Below are 20,496 nucleotides of genomic sequence, written 5' to 3'. Positions count from 1 at the left end.
TTGGCATTAATGGCTTCCCTGTGTTATGGAACAACAGGCAGATAGAGAGCCCTGAAGGAGAGGATGAGGAAGACCCTTTCCAAATGAAGTCCGATTAGGGAAGCATGAGGGGTGAATAAAAGGATTGTAGATTTCTCTTTGCCATTCAACTTAGGAAGATGATACTGTAGAAAGGAGTTTATACAGCCTATTTTTTGTAGGACTTTGGTGAGCCTCCTAGTGTCTGACTTCTAGGGGACTGTACTGCGGTTTTGGGCCCCTAATTAGGTGACTTTTCACTAGAAAAAAATAGGTAGTCAGTCAGAGGTGAGGGAGGAAAAATGAGCCTCCAGCATCTGAGCGGTTCAGTCCTTTTCTACCCAGAGGATTCTGGGATGGGAAGTCAAGGGCCAGAAGAAAAAGACTGGGAGCTGGGGCTGGGGCTGGGGCTGAGTGGCAAAGCACTTGCCTAGCATGTGTGAGGCACTGGGTTTGATTCTCAGCACCACGTATAAATTGATCAACAAAACAAAAGTCCATCATTTGTCTAAAAAGATATTTTAAAAAAACAAAAAGATGGTGTAGTCACTTTAAGGAAGTTCTTATTTCCATCTAACTTCCAGCAACATTACTCCCTCCACCATGGAAATCAAAACTTCATGTTTATTATTATATCTTCTCTCAGAAGGTTTCCCTATAGTCTAAATGCTGTCCCACTTGTAGCATCAGCATTTCCTACTATGTTCTCCTTGAATTACCCTGTCAGCATCTTAGGGTGTGGGACATTCCATCACTCCAACTCTGTCCTCTCTTCCCTTGTCCCTCAGGCTGCTGGCCCTTTAATACCCTCCCCAGGTGACTCACCTTCCTTCCTCATTCCTTTGTTAAGGACCCAACATTCCAAGACTGGGAGGACCAGCCAGCCAATCAAAGCCCTGGCAGGCCTGCCTCAGGCTGGAGATTGGCTGGAGCTGTGCTTGGCGGGAGGCTCGCCCATGCAGATCTAGTGGAGGTTGGGGAGGGGGTTTCTGGGAATCAGTCCTGGGAAAGAATTTGTTCCGGAGCTGCTTATGTTTTGGAGAGAATCCTCCAAGTGGAGCGGGGGCCAGAGGGTTCTCTGCCTTGGAGAGCCTCCAAACTGGAGGCAGGTTGAGAACTTAGCTGTCTTGGTCTCTTGGGGGCCTGGGTGCCTCCTGCCCATTCTGGATTTCCCCCCCTCTGTGGTGTGGGACCCGATGGTCCGAAGGCTGTGTTCCCATGCCTGTTCCTAAGAAGTCTTTTCCAGCAGCCCTGGATCTCTCCAGTCTCAACATTCTGCTTTCCCGACGTCGGAAACAGCCGGAAAATAAACACCCTGATGACTAAACGGTTTCTCCAGCTAGAGCCTGGGGAAGCACTAAAAATAGAGGCCACAAGTGAGGGGAGGTTCCCCACTTGTGGGGGGGGGCACTTTCTCATCCTGCTACTGCCACAGCCTCAAGGCGCTGTTCTTCTCCAAGTCCTTGGGGAAGGGGCAAATGGGCTCCCCCTGCCTACCCTGAAGTTTTGGGGGCACGCTAGTGCTGCCTGGCAGGGAGGACGGACACCTCTGGGGCTGGAGGCCCCATCTCCCATACCGATGGGGAACAGAGAAGCTCCTCATTTGGGGACAAAGTGGGACACTGTATAAATCAGGTTTCCTGAGGAAGGAGTCAGGTAGAAAGGTTGGAAACTGAGGCCAAGGAAATAGGAGTGTGGCTTCCTGTCTGAGGAGGTATAAGATAAGCCTTCAATCTGCTGGTAGAACAGACCCATGGAACTCATCTTCATGTGGACTAAAAGGGGTCTTTTCAGACCAGCCCTTGGCACAAGGGCTGAGTTGTCATAATGCAGTGTGAAGCACCTGTACTAGGCAATCTGCTTACATGAACTAATTTAACCTTTACACCAAATTTGAGTTAGGTACTAACTTATCACCATCTTCTTTTCCCCCATGAGGATCTTGAGGTAAAGGAGAGTTAAACAATGTGCCAGTGTTCACAGTTAATAAAAGGTGGGGTAAGAACTTGAACCAAAGCAGATTGATTGCTAAGTTGATGTTTCTAACCACCAGGTCCTGCTGCCTCTCTGTATATATGGGTCTCTCAGCACTAACCCAGAATTGAGTCTTTGTCCCATAAATCAGACCCAGCCTGATAGAAATCAGGGTGTGTGAAGAACTGAGTGCCCTTCTGTTCTGCAAGATTCAGTTGAGATCTATGCCAGATTCCATCATTTCCGCAAGCTCCAGGTAGAAAGCAGCAGGACTTGGAAATAACAGGAATGTTGGACAGCAAGCCCGATGGGCAGAAGGATGGTACCACACTCCTGTGGTAAGGCACTTCAAAATTCACCACACCCTAAGGCAACCAGGAATTTAAAAAAAATTTTTTTTTTTTTGAAAGAGCTACTATTGCTTCTTTAATAAGATGCTTCTGGATGTTTCCTGTGAGGCGGGTGGGGTGGTGAGGGGTAGTGGTGGTGGTGGTTAGGGTCCCGCCCCTTTAAATTGCCCCCTCGGCAGTAAGTGCGCTGGGGCCGCCAGGCACTAAAGATTAGGTCACCCGAGAACTATGAGCTGTCGCTTTAAATTGCTGGGCGTCAGCCGAGCCAGGCCCAGGGAGGGGAGGGGGCCTGTCACAGGTAGAGGGAGCAACTGAGCTCCTCAGGTAACCCCCCGCCCCAAGGAAAGAACATGGTCCTTTAAGTGGAGCTTTGTCACCCATTAAGTGAGGGAGAAGGAGTCTTTGCAGCACTTACAGCCGCCCCTTAATTTCTCCACCTAGACTCCCACCTCCCGGCCCTCCTGGGGCTCCTGGAGCGAGTGTGCGGGTGAGAGAGTGCATGTTGCGCGCACAGCCTCCCCGAGAAGGACCTCCTTGAGCGCGTGGCGGCAGCAGCGCCAGGCGGCCGTCCGGCGAGCTCCGAGGGGCACCATGGGCGCGGGCCGATCCCTTTAAAGGCCTCTGGGTCTCGCCTCCCACTTGGCCCGGCTCAGTCCCTTCCTCCCTCCCACCCCGCAGGCGGAGGGATCTGCCGCTCCCGGCGCCGCAGCCTAGCTTGGGAGGGCGGAGGGGTGGGGGCCGGCCCAGCCTGGCCCGGCCGGCCCGAGGGAAGCGAGGGGCGGGGCCGCGCCCCGGGACCGCCTTCCCGGGCCCCGCCCCTCCGCCCCCACGATTCCTCCCATTGGCTCCTCCGCCTGTCCGTCACCGCCGTTGCTCCCACCCCTCAAGCTAGGCTGAGCTGTGCCTACGTCGGCCTCGACTCCCGGGGGCTGGAGGAGTTACCTTTGGAGCCTGAAAGGAGGAAGGAAGCAAAATATCAACAACTGTCGAGGCGGCTCGGGCGCTCGGCCCCGGTCCCCAGCTTGCCCGACGTCCGCCTGCCCGCCCCCGCGCGCACGACGGGGGCCCAGGCCCCCCGGCGCCGCCCAGGGCCCGCGCGGACGCCGGCCTCATTTATTATTCCTCCCGCCCGGAGCTGCGGCTTCCCGGTGTTGAAGATCCCCCGGACCAGGGGCGAGGGTTACCCCTTCCCTGCCGTGACACCCCGTTTCCCTCAGGGGCTGGTGAGTAGAGAAAAATAAGGCGCCTGCCACTTTAAGAGGCCCCCTCCCCCACCCGGTCCCGGCCCGGGCGGAGGGTGGTCTGGCCCGTCCCCCGAGGGTGGGCTGGGGTAGCCCCCGGGCTGCCGGGCGCGCGCGGGAGAGCGCCGCGTCGTCGCGTGGCGCTGGCGGGGGCCCGGGGCTGTTTGTGTTAGGGAGTCGGCTGCGGGCCCCGCGGGGTGGGCTGTCATTCCCTGGGGTGTCGGGGGCGCGGGCGGGCCGGGCGGGTTGGGGTCGCGCCGGCCTCCCAGCGGCCGGCCAAGGGGCGCCTTCCTCCGAGGGGTCTCCGGTGACAGCCGGGAGCGACTGACATTTTAACAGCCGGCCCCCCTCCCTCCCTCTCCTCCTCGCGCCGCCTGTTCCCTCCTCCTGGCCCGAATGGTGCCGAGGGGCCCGGGAGGGCCGCGGGAGGGCGGGGGCGGGAGCCGCAGCTGTTTGGGAAGCGGGGGGGGGGGGGTGTTGTTCAGATGACACCGGGGTGGGTTGGGGCGTGAGTGTGTCCCGGGGCCCGCGTGCCCGGGCCGGTGGAGTCGGGACGCCGAGTGGCCCCGGAGGTGGGCACGCAGCTCCCTCTTTGGGACCTCCTAGCTCCTCTCAGCCCCTGACCTGGCTCGTCCGCTGCCCCAGCTGGAGAAGCCCCTGGCCAGAAGTTTGCAGCTGGTCCACATCTGGGCCAGAGTCCTCCAGTTCCCCTCCACCTATGGCAGGCCGAGCTGCGGGGACGGGGTCTGCCCAGGGAGTGGGGGCTCGGGAGGGAGCGCTGAGGGCAGCGGGATGCGCTCACTTTCCCACCGCGGTGCGAGCCCCCTTCCCATCAGCCCGAGTTTAACAGGGGTCCAGGGAAGGCGTCTGTCCCCCTAATAGTTCCCGCTGACCTCTTAGCAGCCCTTCCAGGTCTCCTCAAGAAAGGAGGAGTGCGGGGTCTGGGCACACTTGGAGCCACTGACTTGGTTACCCCAGACTTGTCCTTCGAAGTGGGAGGCTCTGTGCCTCCCCTACCGCGTGCTGTTGGGGGTTGGGGGAGGGTACAGTGGGCGCATCCTGTGTCCCCCTTCTCTGCGCCCCCCCCCCATTTGAGTTTTCTTCAGAGGCTAGTTTCTTTGGGGGTGGATCTTAGTCACCCCTCCTCCCATCCTCTTGGTGGGTCTCCCTGCAATTTAGGGGCCAGCCTGGAGTATGGGAAGTTTGCCGTCTGGGGCGGTGACCTTGGGCTGCTCTGGCCTGGAGATAGGAGGGGAGCCTGAGCCAGCATGAGATTGGGCCTATTGGAATTAGGAAGGTATCCACCCCCCACTCTCCTCCGAGCCCCCAAGGGGGAGGTCTTAGTAGTTAAGGAAGGCATTGAAGAGGCACATGTCAGTGTTCACAGATGTCCACCTGCTTGTGGCCACCAGGTCACGCGGGCCCCAGGACTTAGCCTGGCTGTCCCAGCTCCCACAGCTTGCCTGGGAATGAATTTCCTTCCTGTGGTTTCCTGGTGGTGGGCAGGAGATGGGGGTGGGGTGGGATCAGTGTGGGAGGGGCTAAGGACCTTTTTATATGGAGCAATTCAGGGACATTGGAGCTTGGGTATAGCTTTTTCCTGGCTTGCCCCAGCATGGCATTTGGGTCTCAGTGGTCACATTCTCTTTGTTGTGACTCCCTTGTCCCTCCAGCAAACACTGTACATGTCTGCATGTGTATGTATGCGTGTGTGTGTACACTTGTAAGGGGGTTCTTCTGGGGAAAGGAGGAGTTTTACTTGCTCTACTGTAGCAACCCGAGAGGTTGAGCTTTTTACCTGAGATCACACAGCAAATCTGTATCAGAGCTTTCGTCCCTCCACTCTTTCAGGCTCAGCTTCAAAGTAAATAGAGACTGGGAGGGAAGACACAGCAGCCATGCACTTGGAGGTGGTGGTCCCCCGGGAGAAGCAGGACCTAGTCAGAAAGCATCTTAACCCTTATGTGGGGGGATGGACATGGGGGTTGGGCTAGAACTTGTGTCTGCTGTAAACCAGCGTCTAAAACAGTGGTGGAGGTCTAGGAGGGTGGCAGGTGCTGCCTGCTGTCCACCCCACTCTGTGGCCGGTGGCCCTGGGCTGGAGGCCTCCGCTGCCCCGCTCTGCCCCTCGGAGCTCCTGGCTCTCATAGGCCGCGAGATGTGATCGTCTTTCTGGCTGCTGTTATATAATCTCTCTCCAGCAGGGCTTTTTTTTTTTTTTTTTTTTAATCTTCCCTGGGTCTTTCCTGGGAGGTAGGATGGGGAGGAGAAGGTGGGGGGACACCCCAGGTTGGGGGCTGGGGGAGCAGCGGCAAGGAGTCTGAGGGGGTGCCCTCGGCCCCCCGGGACTGGGAGGGGAGACTTTGGGATTAGTGCCCTTCCCACCCTTTTCTGATCTTGCCCTGGAAAGGTGCCTCTGCCACGGGTGTCCCTGGTCTTCCTGCCCTCAGACACCTGGGTCTCTGCCCGTGCTGTCCACCTTCTCTTCCTGGCCAGCTGGGCCTTTCATCCTCCCTGGCCAGCATCGGGTCCGGAGTCTGAGCGCTTACCCCAGCCTGGTGGGGGCCCTGTGGTCACTTTGCCGACCACCTGTGGGCCTCAGTGGGGGAGGAGTATGGGGACAGGTGGGTGCGATCCACGTTTCCTTGGCTGTGTCTGAGCCAGCCCTGCTTGTCTGCCCCTCCATGCAGACAGGTGGCCTTCCTGAAGTAAGGAGCCAGTGGGTGGCCGGCGCAGGTCTTCCCTGTGGACAGGGCGCACCTGCGTCTGCCCAGGCTCTGTAAGTGGGATGAGGACCAGGCGAACCCATCATCAGGGTGGCCGTGGGCCCGTGGCACTGTGGTGGCAGGTCCTCCCACCCCCCAGGTCCATGGCTGGGACTCTGCAGGCTGTCTACGGCCAGCTGGCTTGAGGCAGGCACCTCCCTGTACAGGGAAGAGGGAAGGAGGCCGTCGTGGCTCATGGCTGGCAGCACAGCCTTAGCATCATTGTAATCGCTGGTGGCTTTTATGAGCTAGTCATGGGGCCGGAGTCTGGCCAACCTTCTGTCCTTCTGTCCCAGTTTGGTGACTTACTCATGGGGGAGAGGGTGGTGTTAGGTCCTAGGAGCTCCATTCTAGAAGTTGGGTGTCTGGTTGTGTTGTATTCACGTTGCCCTATCTGTCTACAACTACAGCAGGCAGGATCAAGCTCAGACTCCAGGGAGAACTTCCCAGTGAAGCTAGGTTGGGAAGAGATGGTGGCTTTTACTTTGGCCTGGGAAAGGAGGGGATCACAAAGCATTTTCTCCTCCTGGGGCTCTGCTAAAAGGCCTTGACCTTTGGCCCAGTGGGTTGGTGCTCTTTGGCTCCTGGAGTATTTATTTTCTCTTCTCTCCGCTGCCTAGGATAGAGAGTGTTGAGAGGAGTCTGTCTGCAGCTGCAGGAGGGTAGGCTGGGACCCCTCCCTCAGCAGGGCTGGGAGAGTCTGGTGCCGGTTCGGTGCGGTGTGGAGGACCTGGAGGACCCAGGCCCTGCGCCGTGGGGGGCCACAGGGCTTGGTGGCACACACAGTGAAGGTGTAGACACCCTCAGAGCAGCTGCGGCTGCGGGGGAGGGGGTGGCGAGTGGCAAAGATGATTAAAGGATTGGAGAGCGGGGCCAGGGTGAGGGACCAGAGGCCAGAGGACTGAGGGCAGAGCGAGAGAGCAGGAGGGATTGAGGTTAGACCACAGATGGGCAGGCGAGAGCCCCGTCTGCACAGTAAAGAGCCGGCTGTGAGTCCAGGCGCCCTGGCTGGCTTCCGTCCCTCCCCCACCTGGCCCTCTCCTTGGCCCTGGTGCACTGCTCTCCGCCCTCACACTGGCCGTGTGTCCTTGGGTAAGTCACCCTCTGGGGACCTCAGCTTTCCAGGTGCACTGGAGCTTTGCCTTTTGGTGATGGGACATCTGGGTGTCTTGGTGTCAGTCACAGGTCTCTGTCGCCCTCCCTACTAAAGAGGGAAGCCATTCGGAGGCATCGGGTTCTTGGGCGCTCTCGGGCACTGGGGGCAGACCCCGGCCTGAGTGACCCCGAGGCCTTCCATGTCTGGCCTTTCCACAGGCGGAGGCCGCCGCCTGCCCTCCAGGGAGCCCAACCATGTTGCAGACCGCTACTGGCCGCGTGGAGGCCGGGGAGTGCTCCCTTGACTCTGCAGAGGCCCTGATGGCTGTCTGGCCCTGGTGCTGCTGTCTGACCGCCCTCTTGCTGTGGGCCAGGAGGGGAGGGACCTGTCCAGGGCTCCCTGTGGCTGGCCACACCCAGGCGGGACCATATTTACTCATTTAAACTTGCCCTCCCAGCAGGCCCTGGCCTTGGCGAGGTGCCTCTGGCTGTGCGCTCTGGCCACTCCCTGAGCTGGCCACTGCAGACAGGGACGCCAGGTCAGGGGGCTTTTACTCGCCCTGTCGGGGAGCTGCCCCCAGCCATGCCCCACTCACACAGTCTTCTAGGATGTGTCCTTCACCAAAACCAGCTCTGTCGCTGTGTGCCGAGCTCCGTGCTGGGCATGGGAACGTCTGGAGACTGTTTGTCCCCACGCTATTTTTTTTAGAATCTAGAAAACTGAGCCTCAGGGATCTAAGTGACAGTGCTGTCCATGGGGCTGGGGGCTCTGACTGAGGTTGAAGGAAGGCTCCTGTCCTGCAGGAGGGGCCATGGGAAGAAGGCCAGGAGGCTGTGGGAAGGGGACTAAGTCCAGCCTCTAAGAGTCCCGACACCCTGAGGGAGGGGGATCCCTGGATCCCGAGGAGGGGCTGCCTTTGGGTTTGGGTGTCTGGACGAAAGCCCCCAGAGCAAGGGGTCAGGAGCAGATGACACGCGGCCCCATCCTGGGTGTCCATGAGTGTCCCCTTGGGCTTCTGTGTGAGGTGGGGGAGGGGGGCTAGAGTGGGAGGCCTGGACCCCCTAGGAGCTAGGCCTTCCCAGGGCCAGGAGCTCCCACGGAGAGCGGTCCCTCCCCTCTGTCCTGTGTGCAAGGGGCACACTGTGCCTGCAGGCAGCCCTCCTGTTCCCCTTGTCCCTGATGCCCCGGGCGAGTCCCTGCCCATCTCCAAGTTGATCTTCATGTCTGTTAAAGGAGGTGACGCTGTTTGCCCCCGTGGGAAGGAGAGAGGTTCCATGAGAAACGTGCAGGGCTGCTCAGCAAGTGGCACCGCCTGACCCAGGACTTGTCTGCCAAGGCTGCTCGATGCCAGTGTCTGGTGTCCTGGAAGGGGCCGGGAGGCTTTGGGGGGATGTGCAGGCCCAGGGCCAGGCTTGGGAGCCCAGGGGTCTGCCTTCCCACCAGCTGCCTCCATGGCTCAGAAGCCACCCCTGCCCCTGCTCCTGGCTGATGGTGCTGTTCCCCGCGGTCTCCTTGCCAGCAAGTGCCTGGGGGAGGCCCATGTGGACAGAGCCAGGACCCGGGTCCCCAGGCCCGAGGGGAGACGGACCCACTGGAGGCTGGGCGAGGTGGAGAAGCGGCGTCTCCTGCCGACTTCCCGCTCCGTTTGGATCCAGCGATAGGAGGCAGGGAGATGGAGCAGGGGCTGGGGTGACCTTGGGCCTCCAGCCCTCCCCGTAGGGCAGGTGCGCTGTGTGCTGGGCCAGAGTGGGAGGGCCAGGCCTGGGCCCAGGCAAGGCTGTGCTTCGGCCCTCTCCTGCACCCTTCTCCCCGACCTCTGTGCCCCCCTCCTGCCCACAACCCGATCTGTGCTGACTCCTCCATATGGACCCCTGGTGTGGCAGGCCCTGGGGCCCAGGCTGGCTGGGTGGGGACAGGCGTCCTGGCCCAGCTGCTCCCTCATGTCTCTCCCACCTGTCAGCGGAGGGTGGGGAGCTGAGGGCAGGGGAGAGAGGAACCCTTCACCTGTTCCCGGGGGTGGGGCCCTAGTTGTAAAGCCTAGCAGAGAGATTGAGAGTAGACAACAGGCAGGACTTCCCCCTCAGAGCAAGGCTAGCTCCAGATGGTAGAAATGGCAGGGAGAGCGTGGTAGGCAGAGGTCCTACTGGAGAAGTTCCATGGGACTTTGCACAGTGTCCTTGTGAAAGGGTGAGACGCCAGGTCTGGGGACATGGGTCTGCCTAGCCTTGCCTGCAAGGCCCCTCTGTCCGGCTGCGCATCTCTGCCTCACCTGGCACCTTTCCTGAGAGCAGCGAGCTAATCCTGTAGGAGCTGCCTGGCGGCCACCCTCCCTCCCTGCCAGGGGCTTAGAGGACTGTCCTCCAGTGAGAAGGAGACCCAGCCACTGCCCCAGGCGGCCCCTTTAAATCCTTGGTGGCTTCTCGAGGTCATGATGTCTCTAGGAGGATTTGCTCTTCCTGATTGGATTGGCCTCTTTCGGTCCGTCCCCTGTCCCTTGTCGGTCCCCTGTCCCTTGTCGTAGGTGTGGGTGTCATATTCTGACCCTCCGCCTCCCTTTCCCCCAGCACCCGTGGTGTCCAGATTAGGGGCTCATGGCCAGGGCCCGGCTCTCCTGTACCTCAGCAGAGCAGCCCCGCCTCCGTTTTGTGGATGAGAAGAGAGGGTCTTGCTGTTTTAAATAAGGGGACCGAGCGCCATCCTGATGGTGGCTTTCTGGAACTGCTGCCTGCTTCTCTCCACTTATTCCTTTGGCCAGGGATCATCATTACTCCCTGCTCTCATTTTCATGGGAAGTTCCTCCCCTTGTCCAACTAGCAGTCTACCCACTTCAGTGGTAGGCAGCCCAAACCCAGCACTGGTGGCCTTATGCTCATCCCAACGGCTCTCAAGCTGACCCGCCCCCAAAGCCCCAGCTGCCACTTTCACTTCTGTCTCTTAAGACCCCAGGGGGAAGTAGGGTGGGGAGGTGGAAGGTGACACACTAACCGTCCCAACCGCCCCCACCTCTCATCAACTGAGGCTTCTGATGGCCAGGGGCCCTGTCCACCACTCTTGTTTAGATGACTGAAATGGGCTTGGGTTGCAGTGGAAGGGTTGGCTACTGTGGGAAGGATGGTGGTTAGATAGCAGGAAGGACTTCCCAGGCTAGGAGACTTCTGCTGGGCTTCCTTGTTTCTGAGAGTATGCTAGAAGTGTAGATACTATAACTGGACAGATGGAGGTTGGACTTCAAGGTAGGTAGGGGACTGGTTGTCTGCCAGCTCTCATTGGTAGGAGTTCAATGCTGGGGCCTCCTTGCCCTCCCAAATGTCACCAGCTGCCCCTGCTGGATTGGGTGCCTTCTGACAAGCAGTTTTGAGCCCCAAGACTACTTTGAATCTAGGGACTGAGCCCTCAGAGGTCCCCTTTTAGTCTGGTGTCTGTCTTACTGTCCCCGGCCACGTCCTTCATTCTGCATTCTGGGGTGGGTCCTAGAAATGGGCATGGAGACAGGAGTAGAGGACAGCTCCCTGCCTTGCCACTCATGCCCAGCCATGGCCCTGAGGGGACTGGGGCTCTTGCCCTGGAGAGCCCCCAGGCAGCAGGGCAGTGGGCAGCCGCTGGACCTCATCCTGGGAGCCTCGGCAGATCCCCCTTCCTCCTGACCTCACCCCATCCCTGCCTGGACCTGGACAGAGGGGACCCAGCTGGACTAAAGCTGTCCACTGTTGCCGGGGGTGTTTACATTCAGCAGTGCTTTCAGGGGGAAAAGATGGAACCAGGGGCTTGAGGGTCTCCGGGTGCCATGGGATGTGGGTGGGGTGGGAGTCCTGGGGTGGGAAGTGGGATCTGAAGGAATGAGGTCAGAGGTACTATGCAAATCCCATGCAAATGAGCGCCAGTGAGTCAGGCCAGGCCTGCTGGGTGGGGCCCAAGGAGGACCTCCAGTTTCAGAACCAGCCCCACCAGTGACTTGACAGTGACCTTGGGCCAGACCACGACAGTGACCCTGGGAGGCCCCAAGCTCTGGGTCTCATTGGCGGTCCAGATGTGTGAGGGGACTGTGGTGGCCTGTGTCCCACCTGGTACTTGCTTTGGCCCACTGTGAGCCTTTGTGGTGCTTTGCAGCTGGTGGAGGGGCTCCCCTTTAGAACGCCTTCCCCGGCCTCCAGATTGCCGCCCCAGCTGGAGGACCTACTGGGCCACCTCTTGGGCTGTTCCTCTGTAGATGCACACAGTCGTGACTCCCTCTTCCTCTTGGGCCTCTCCAAAGAGCACAGGGACAGAATGTCTGGCCTGGAATGGCACCGTGTGCCTCATGCACTCTACCTGCCCAGGCTCCTGGTCAGTAGGGTGCAGCCCATTCACTGGCTCAAGGTCACAGGGTGAGTTGGAGCCAGAGCAGGGACTAAAAGCCCAGCCCAGAGTCCCCACGTTTCCCTGGACTGTTCATCACCCCACCTCAGTACTCCATCTTCTGTTGCCCCCAAATACTTCCTGAGGTCAGTCTGGGGTTCTCTAGAAACTTTCTGGGGGTGGGGGTGGGGGGAGAAATAGGTGGGAACCAGCCCAGAGCTCCCCAGGGGAGGTCAGAGTTAGGGTGGGAGGTGCTGGAGCTGCTGCCTCCATAGGGAGCCACACAGCCCCCTGCAACACAGGAAGGATGAGAGCTAGACTACAGGAAGGACAAACTGGGGTGGGGAAGCAGTGGAGGAGGCTCAGGAGACAGACCCTCAGTGGAGAGGCATCTCCTGGGCAGAGAACAGGATGACCCCATCCCAGGAGATTTTCCGGGGAGGAGAGGGTGGGAAGCCTGGGGTGGAGCATGAAGAGCCCTCCAGCGGAAGCTGCGGGAGGGCTGCCCGCGCTCCCCACCTGGCGCTCCTCAGGTCAGTTCCTGTCCCTAGCGCGAGGCGCAGGTGCCTGGGACCCAAAACTCCCCTGCCCCAGGCCCAGCTTTCTTGGACGGCCCCCTTTCAGCCCGCCCCCAGGTCCCCAGTCGGTGAGTTAAAATTAGCTCAGTGCCCAGGCTAAAAATAGCCCCTGCCCAGCCCTGAGGCTGCTGGGCGGGGGAGGGAGTCCCTGAGGGAAGGGAAGATGGTGGGAACCAGGTCTTTGGGTAGAAGCCTGTCTGACCGAAGTTTGAGGGTGGGGCTGGGGCCTTCCCTGGGCTGCGATCCTAGAAAAACTGGGGGGAGAACAGCCTGCGGAGGGGGAAGAGAAGGAGCGGAGCGAGGGCCGGGAGCAGGGGTGGGGGGCAGGCTTGCGGGGGCGTGAGAATCGGGCTGTATGGGGTGCGGGGGCAGTGTTGGACCTGGGCTCTGCCTTCCTCAGGCGGTGCCCCGCTTCCTTACTGCACCATGGGAAGATGCCCTGCAGCCTCTGGCCTGGGTGGGGAGTCAGGCCCGCCCTGCGCCGGCTCCCAGGGTGCTCAGGCTCAGGGGAGGCCCGCTGAGGCCCAGCGGGAATGGCTACCAGAGCTTGGGTCTGGGGGCTGGGGTCGCTCCCTGGGGGCTGGAGTTGGACAGCTGGTCCCAGGTGCTCCCTCTGCCGCCTCAGGACCCGCCTGCCCTTGGGAGATGGGCAGAGGCAGACAGTCCTTCCCAGGGCTACGTCTGGGCCCCAGCCAGGGCCCCAGAGCCCCTGGCCTCTGCTTTCCCTTGCCCAGGCGCCCCGCCGCTCCCTGGTCTACCTCTTGGCGGGACTGCAAGTTCTCAGAGGGCAGGGAGGGTGCCAGCTGCCTGGTGCCCAGGGACCAGAGTCTGAGCGGCGGCAGTGCTTGGCCTGACCCCTCCCACTCTGCTCTGCGCCTGCCCCTGCTCCCTGGCCGGCCTTGGCCAGCCCTCCACCGCGGCCCACTCTGCCTCCAGGCCTGCTGCTGCTGATGCTCAGTCTCCTTTCCTGTGTCTGTGCGTCTGTCCCCCTCTGCACCCCCCGCCTCACCCACGCTCCTCCCTCGTTAGTGAGCAGGCTGCTGGAGGCCGCCTGACTGGGGGGTGACAGGTGGATTGGGTTGTCACCCCTCCCCCAGCCCTGCTGCTTATTTCATGCCCTGCAGCCCAGCCACAGGGAAGGGGCGGGCGGAGGGGTGACAGCTGTCTCCCGCCTCCTGCCTGCCCCTCCAGCTCCGTTCCCAGCCCCAAGCAGCCTGCGAGGGAGGGACAGGCCGCCTAATGAGCGCAGGTTGAGGCCGGGGGCTCTGTGAAGGGGCACTGCCCAGCCTCTCTGGCATGTGCTCCACTGGGCCTGCACCCCCAGGTCCTCTGAGCCCCCGGGACAGAGGGCCAGCCGGGATGGATGGTCCAGGGAGAAGAGAGGGAGGCACTCCCTTGACAGCCAGGAAGGAGGAAGGTGGCCGTGGGAAAGGAGCCCTTGGGTCCTCCCTGAGGACAGCCCTGCTCAGCCCTGCCGCAGCTGCAGCTCCGAGGGGGGCTGCCCTGACCGCTCCCTGGCTGGCCTGGCCACCTCACACAGGAACTGAGATAGCATCATTCTGAAACCCGAGAATGGTTTGAATATTGCTCAGGTACCAAGAGGTGTCACAGGGAGGCAGGGCCTGCTGCTTCTCCATGTCCCCTCCAGACCAGGCCCGCTGTACCTTGCAGTTGGCCTTTCCTGTGTCCCTCATTTGCATATAAACATAACCACGGTTCCTATTGGGTCTTTAGCCCAGCTTGGGAAAATGGCTACTGTCTGTGGGGTCCCCGCTGCTCTCAGCTCCCTTCAACTACCCGCCTTGTCCGTTGGGCTCCTGCCTCACCACCTCTTCCCTGTGTGCAGGGCCCCTCTGTAGCTGTCCTTCCCTCCCAGATCTGGGGCCAGCCCCACAGCCCTGTCCCCTGTGTTCCTCCTCCATCTCCATCAGGAAGGGCCACCCCACCCAGGAGGTCCACCCTGCCAGCCCTGCCCTGCCCTGTCCATCGAGTTGGTGAGTCAGAATCAGGCAGCCAGAGCCTTGAAGGGGCACTTCTCTGACAAGGATGAGGCCAGCCAAAGGAGTCACAGCTGTGGCCTGAGGTCAGAATAGAGCAGGCCCTGGGCCTCAGAGCAGGAAGGCCTCCTTGCCCAACCTGGCCTCCCAAGCCCAGGGCTGCCCAGAGTGAAGGAGAAAGGGTGAGAGCAGGGCAGCCAGGGGCCATGGCTTCCTGGAGGGGAAGAGGAGTGGGCCAGCCCAGGCCGGGAGGAGAGCTCACATCTGGGGGACAGATGCCCGGGCCTCTGGCTGCTGGCAGTTGGTTAGGTAATTAGGCAGAGGGCTAATTAAGGAGATCCAGGTGTTCATTAAAATCTTCCTAATGGGGTAGGAGGGAAGCTTGGGCAGGCTAGGCCTCCACACCTTGGCTGGGGTCAGTTTAGGGTCCTTTGAGCTCATGTAGGCCCCAGCCACCCTCTTTGAAAGTCATGGTTGAGTTCATGTTCTTGCCCCAGGGCTTTCAGAGAACCTGCAGTGAAGGGGAACGAGGTTAGTACAGGCTGAGCCTGCTTTGTAGGAGGCCTTGTGGTTAGATAGGAGGAAGGACTGCCCAAGGCAGGGACATCTTCTCCTCTGGCATTGTTGGCACAGAGGGGGAGCAGCAGTGGGGACAGGGCCGTGGGATGTGTGGTATTATAAAAAGTGCTCTGAGCTGCCTTGGAGGGAGTGGGCTAGATGGGCCTAGTCTTGTTGAACCCTGACTTTCCTGAATCAGAGGATGCTCCTTGGGTCTCTGTGGCTTCTCTGCCTTTTCAGTCCTGATCCCTCTCGCATCCCAGCTCCCCCAGCATGAGGCGGGGCTGGGGGGTGTAGGAGATCAGCCAGGGAGCTGGTTGCCAGGCAACAGTTGCCTGAGCAACCCCATCCTCTCCATCTCCATGTGCTCAGGGCTGCTCCTTAGAAGACTTTAGAGTCTCACGCACTGCACCAGCCAACCCAAGGGTGGGGAGAGTGGAGGACTGAGGTGGCAGGGGTATTTGGAGGGTGGGTGGTGTCCAAACAAATGAGCTTCAAGGGCAGTCAGGAGAGGGACAAGTTCTAGCTGCACAGAGTGAGAGGAACTCGAATTGCAGCAGGACTAATGGAGGTTAGACTGCAAGAAGGACTTCTCAAAGGGCCATGATGATGAGACAGTCTTGTCTTTTTGTAGGTGTTTCCTGAGCTCCTTACAGGGTCTAGAGTAATGAAAAGGACAGATGTAGTTCCTGCCCTCAGGAAGCTTCAGTCTCAGGGAAGCCAGGCATGAATCAGAAGCACAGAGTGTAACATTGACATCGTGGTGAGTGCTAGAGATACTGCATGAGTGGTTTTTTGGAGGATCATGAGAACAAAGAGAGGGTTCTCCCACTGTGGAGGAGGGGACAGAACTGGCCATAGCCTGCCAGAGGTTACATCTCAGCCAGCGCCTGCTCATGAACACAGGGTGGTCAGAGGGAGACCGGAGGGCAGGAGAGAAGGAAGGTGGGTCCAGGAGGACTGGGAGCGTCCTGCCCTCGCCAGGCTGGGCCGGGAACCCGGGGCCTTGCTGCCCTCCCCTTCCCTGAAGCCCACTCCGCCACGGCCTAGGAAGCACAGATTGACCGGGGCCCGTCGAGAAGCAGGGGCACCGGAGTCCTGGGCTGGAATCCCGGCAGTGGGAGTTAGTGAGGAGTGGGGCGCCAGGGCCCGCTGTCTGCTGGGCCACTCAGGGCCGCTGGGCGGCACACAGCAGAGTCCGGGGCCTGCGGAACTCGGGTCTCCCCTTCTCTCGTGCAGTCTTGTTGCTCACCCCCACCTGCTTCAGCGTTCCCTCAGGTGCTTACGTGTCAGGCGGAGTGGGAGTTGTTCTAGACACATCATGTGGCCTGCAAAGCTGAGATGTTTTGTTTGACCCTTCATAGAAAAGATTCACTGGGGTCTTGGCCGGGGGCAAGAACACTTGCCTAGGAGGCCTAAAGCCTGGGTTTCACCCCCAGCACTGCCAAAAAACAGATTTTGGGGGGGGGTACCAGGGATTGAACTCAGGGGCACTCGACCACTGAGCCACATCCCCAGCCCTGTTTTTTATTTGATTGAGAGACGGGGTCTCACTGAGTTGCTTAGTGCCTTGCGGTTGCTGAGGCTGGCTTTGAACTCGCCATCCTCCTGCCTCAGCCTCCTGAGCTGCTGGGATTATAGGTGTGGGCCACTGCACCTGGCCAAACACATTCTTTTAAAATTTCTTTTTCTGCTGACCTCTTATGAGGAGTAGTGGTTGGTGGGTCTAAGCAGCAAAACCCTTTCTCCAAACAAAGGTTTTACGCGCAGGTCTGCTGAATAAGTCAGACTGTCGTGGGGGCGTTCTGACTGAAGGCAGGTGGTGGTGGGATCCTGGGACTTGGGGTTCCATGAGCTGGTGTAGGAACACTGCTGTAGACCTGTTCTAGTATGTTCTTGAACCAGGGGTACCAGAGTCATCCCATCCTGGCATGAGGCACACCATGCTTGCTGGCCTGGACAAGTGTTCCCTCAAGACTCCAGAAGGTGAACTGCTCTTCTGGGCCAGGGGGTCACTGGGGAGCAAGGCAGGCTCTGGAAAGCAGAGGGAGATACTTGTTCTCTAAGATCCAGACCCTGAGCAGCTACGCGCTCCATGTCCTCTGTCTGACCTAGAGCCTCAGGGCAACATGACCATGCAGAAGAGCCTGGACCAGAGTCCTGGGCCCCGGTGTGAGTCCCAGCCTGTGCCTGTCTGGCAGACCATTGCCACAGGTAGCCAGCATGGCCTTATTTTGAGGATGGGGAGGAGACGATGCCAGCCTCTTGCAGGGGTGCTGTAAGCCTGGCTCATGTCCTCGAGGAGCGCATGGCTGAGGGTTGGAGCCTGACAGTGCTTTTGTGACTCTCCTCCCAGGAGGCTGTGCGGAAGGTGTCCTGCAGACCATGAACTGAGCTGGTCCCAGACGTTCATGAGCACAGTGTGAGGGGTGCCAAGACCCGCCACCCAGCAGCCTCTCCCTCCCTAGCACTGAGGACCTCCAGAGAAGATGGGGAGGAAAAAGATTCAGATTCAGCGAATCACTGATGAGCGGAACCGGCAGGTGAGGAAGTCACGGAGCCCCAGAGTAGGCCAGGACCGGGAGCTGGCCCCCGTTCCACGTCCTCCTCGTTCTTTGATGGGGGACTTCTGGGAGAGGAAGAGCTCGGACAGAGGGGTGGGCTGGGTCAGGAGAAGAGCAGCCCCCACCTCCCTGCAGCTCCGGGAACCTTTTGCCCCAGGAGGGCAGGCTCTGCTTTAACCAGATGGACCTGTGTCCCCACCCGGGCGCCATATGCAGGCTTCAGGCCACACCTGGACACTTCCAATCCCCAGACACTTCCAAAATCCTTTCCCTCCTCTTATCCTAGGAGCCCTCTGCTTTTCCCTGAGACCTCTCCCTAGTCCCTAGCACAGAGGGGTAGAGGCCTGGCCTCTAATCCTCTCCCCTGTGGTGCCGAGGCTGCGACTCCATCTTGGCCACACGCTGGCCAGGTAACTGTCTTCCTCAGACTAGGAACTCCTGCGTCTTCCTGAAAATGGCTGTGTCCAGCTCATAGGCAGGGCTTCCTGGACTGAGCCAGCCCTGGACACCAGCTGCTCTCCTCCAGGTGACGTTCACCAAGCGCAAGTTCGGGCTGATGAAGAAGGCGTACGAGCTCAGCGTCCTGTGCGACTGCGAGATCGCCCTCATCATCTTCAACCACTCCAACAAGCTGTTCCAGTACGCCAGCACCGACATGGACAAGGTGCTGCTCAAGTACACCGAGTACAACGAGCCGCACGAGAGCCGCACCAACGCTGACATCATCGAGGTGGGCCTGTGGCGGGCACCGCCCGCAGCCTTGTCCTCGCACACACGCGCACACGCGCGGTGCCGCCCCAGAGCCCCTCAGTCTGCACACACGCGTTAACCCACATCCTGTCGCACAAACCCAGCCCCAGGAAGGAGGAGGGGCAGTCCAGGTGGATGGCCAGCGCCTGGGCCCGGGCTGTCAGGTGCGCTGCCCACCGCACTCCCGGGAGTCCCATCCTGCGGCCAGAACGACAGGGCTTCTCTCTGCTGCCTTCTCTTGTGCTCTCTTTCTGTCCCTGTCCCTTTTCTTCATCTTGTGGTCGGTCGGTTCCTGCATCTGACTCCCTTACTCATTTATTAATTTTTGTCTCCCCCTTTGTTTCTTTCCTTCTCTGTCACTGTCCCTTAGTGGGCCCCTGTGGTTCTTTTTCTGTTTCAAAGAGAGCTGACCTTGTGAACTGTTGGAGGATACAAGCTTTCAGACTCAGCTTTGCCCTTCCTTGGCCATGTGGCCTCTGGCAGGTGGCTTGGCCTCCCTGAACCATGGTGTCCCCCTCCACAAAATGGGGCCAGAGCCTGCCTTGGAGGGTGCTGTGTGGACGGCATGAAGCAGCCCAGCTCTGGGTCTCACACTGGGTATGCACCGTGGGGTGCAGACTTGGGCTGAAGAGGAGGGCGCCCAGGAAGCTGTAGGCCTCAAATTCCCTCAGATTCAGAGACTGGGGGGAATTCTCTTTTTTCACATTAGAGAAGACAGATTTTAGACTAGAACATGAACTTTACATTCACTTTAGAAACAAGGCAAGTGTCCACAAAGGCATTTTGAGCACGGAGAGGGTAGCCTTGGGTCACGGCAGGTGCTTCCTCTTTGCTCAGGTCGCTGTGGTGGATCCAGTTCCTGGGCCTGCTGTCCCCTCTTGGTTCTCCTGAGTCTCGCCTTCTCCCTCTCTGTCCCTACCTGAATTCTCTCTCCTCTCTTCTGAGCAGAGCCTGGGTTGGGATGGGCAGGGTCCCCTGACTTCACCTTCCCCTAGGAAGCTCTCAGTGCCCTCTGGCCAGGCCTCACCAGATAGGGCTGACCCAGGCCACTAGCCCCTCAGCCATCTCCCCTGAGTCTGCCCGCGTGGGGCTCTGGAAGCCCAGTGCTGGCCACATGCACTTCCCGGGTCAGGCGCCCCCACGTGGTCCCTGTGCTCTGCAGCCGCCCCCTGCTGTAGGTCTTCACATGGGCCTGGGGGCACGGGGTGGAGGGATGCCATGGGGTGGAGGCACGGGGAGGCGGGGGCCTGGGTGGCGCTGGGCACCCTGAGGAAGGAGGCTGGGTGAGCAGGGATCTTGGGGGGCCTGAAGGCTCCTAGGGAGGGCTGGAGGCCCGGAGGACCCTCACCCGCTGACCTAGTGGTGCGGTTACAGACCCTGAGGAAGAAGGGCTTCAACGGCTGCGACAGCCCAGAGCCCGACGGGGAGGACTCGCTGGAACAGAGCCCCCTGCTGGAGGACAAGTACCGGCGCGCCAGCGAGGAGCTGGACGGGCTCTTCCGGCGCTATGGGGTGAGCCCCACTCACTCTCTCTCTGTCGGCCCCCCCTCCGGCCCCTTCCCCCCAGGCGCTGCACAAGAAGCACAGGGAGTGTGAAAGCCCTGAGGTGGACGAGGTGTTTGCCCTGACCCCCCAGACGGAGGAGAAATATAAAAAGATAGACGAGGAGTTTGATAAAATGATGCAGAGTTATAGACTGGCCGTGAGTAGTCGCATGGAGGGCCTCCCTGTGGTGCATGGTGTGGCTTCGCGCGGCCCTCGGCTGCCTCTGATGGGTGTTCTGCTCTGAGCCATGCTGGGGATAGCGGTGACCACTGAGGACCCTGCGACCTTGGTCAGGATAACCCCGTGACCTGTGCTGAGACTCATCTCAGATGGAGCATGAGCCAGAGAGGCATGGAGCGTCCCCCTTGCCAGCAAGAAACGTGTAGATGACACGAGGTCCTTGAGGGACAGGACAGTGCAGGCGGCTTGTTGTCCAGTCGTCTTGGGATGAACACCCGTGGGCTGCTCCGCGGCCCCCACCCAAGGCACTCAGCGGTGTTTAGGGCAGCAGAAGTGCTAAAGGGGCAGGCGCTGAGAGGGTGGACCCCTCTGCAGCAGGATGGGTGGTGAGTGACTGCAGGAGAAGCAGGTTGGGACCGTGGCCCAGGCCTCGAAGGGCTGCGTGTGTGAACCTGGGTCTGTACCCAGGGCGGCTAACCTCCTCCGTGTGATCTGCCTGGCTGAGGACTAACCTGCCTCCACTAGGGGTGTCCCTGGTCCGTCTG

General features: G+C 60.1%; 1 protein-coding gene across 11 annotated transcripts in view; it reads left to right on the top strand.

Moving 5' to 3' along the window:
- Positions 1 to 3,222: 3,222 nt before the first annotated feature.
- Positions 3,223 to 20,496, top strand: part of Mef2d (myocyte enhancer factor 2D) — a 29,408-nt gene continuing 12,134 nt past the window's right edge. For 3 of the 11 annotated variants that reach the window (XM_076862242.1, XM_076862238.1, XM_076862240.1), the window contains exons 1-5: positions 3,223 to 3,565; positions 15,547 to 15,675; positions 17,269 to 17,455; positions 18,003 to 18,206; positions 19,794 to 19,928. In XM_076862242.1, the coding sequence (XP_076718357.1) occupies positions 17,402 to 17,455; positions 18,003 to 18,206; positions 19,794 to 19,928 (393 nt within the window). In that variant the 5' untranslated portion in view covers positions 3,223 to 3,565; positions 15,547 to 15,675; positions 17,269 to 17,401. Of the gene's footprint in view, positions 3,566 to 4,137; positions 4,156 to 11,303; positions 11,926 to 13,473; positions 14,352 to 14,399; positions 14,886 to 15,546; positions 15,676 to 16,841; positions 16,899 to 17,268; positions 17,456 to 18,002; positions 18,207 to 19,600; positions 19,739 to 19,793; positions 19,929 to 20,496 lie in introns of those variants that run through there. The other 8 variants (XM_076862241.1, XM_076862231.1, XM_076862234.1 and 5 more) reach the window with 7 other exon arrangements.

Source organism: Callospermophilus lateralis, chromosome 7 (genome assembly GCF_048772815.1).
Source record: "Callospermophilus lateralis isolate mCalLat2 chromosome 7, mCalLat2.hap1, whole genome shotgun sequence".
Classification (NCBI taxonomy): Eukaryota; Metazoa; Chordata; class Mammalia; order Rodentia; family Sciuridae; genus Callospermophilus; species Callospermophilus lateralis.
Note: the sequence above shows the minus strand (reverse complement) of the source record. Positions and strands in the feature narration are given on the sequence as shown.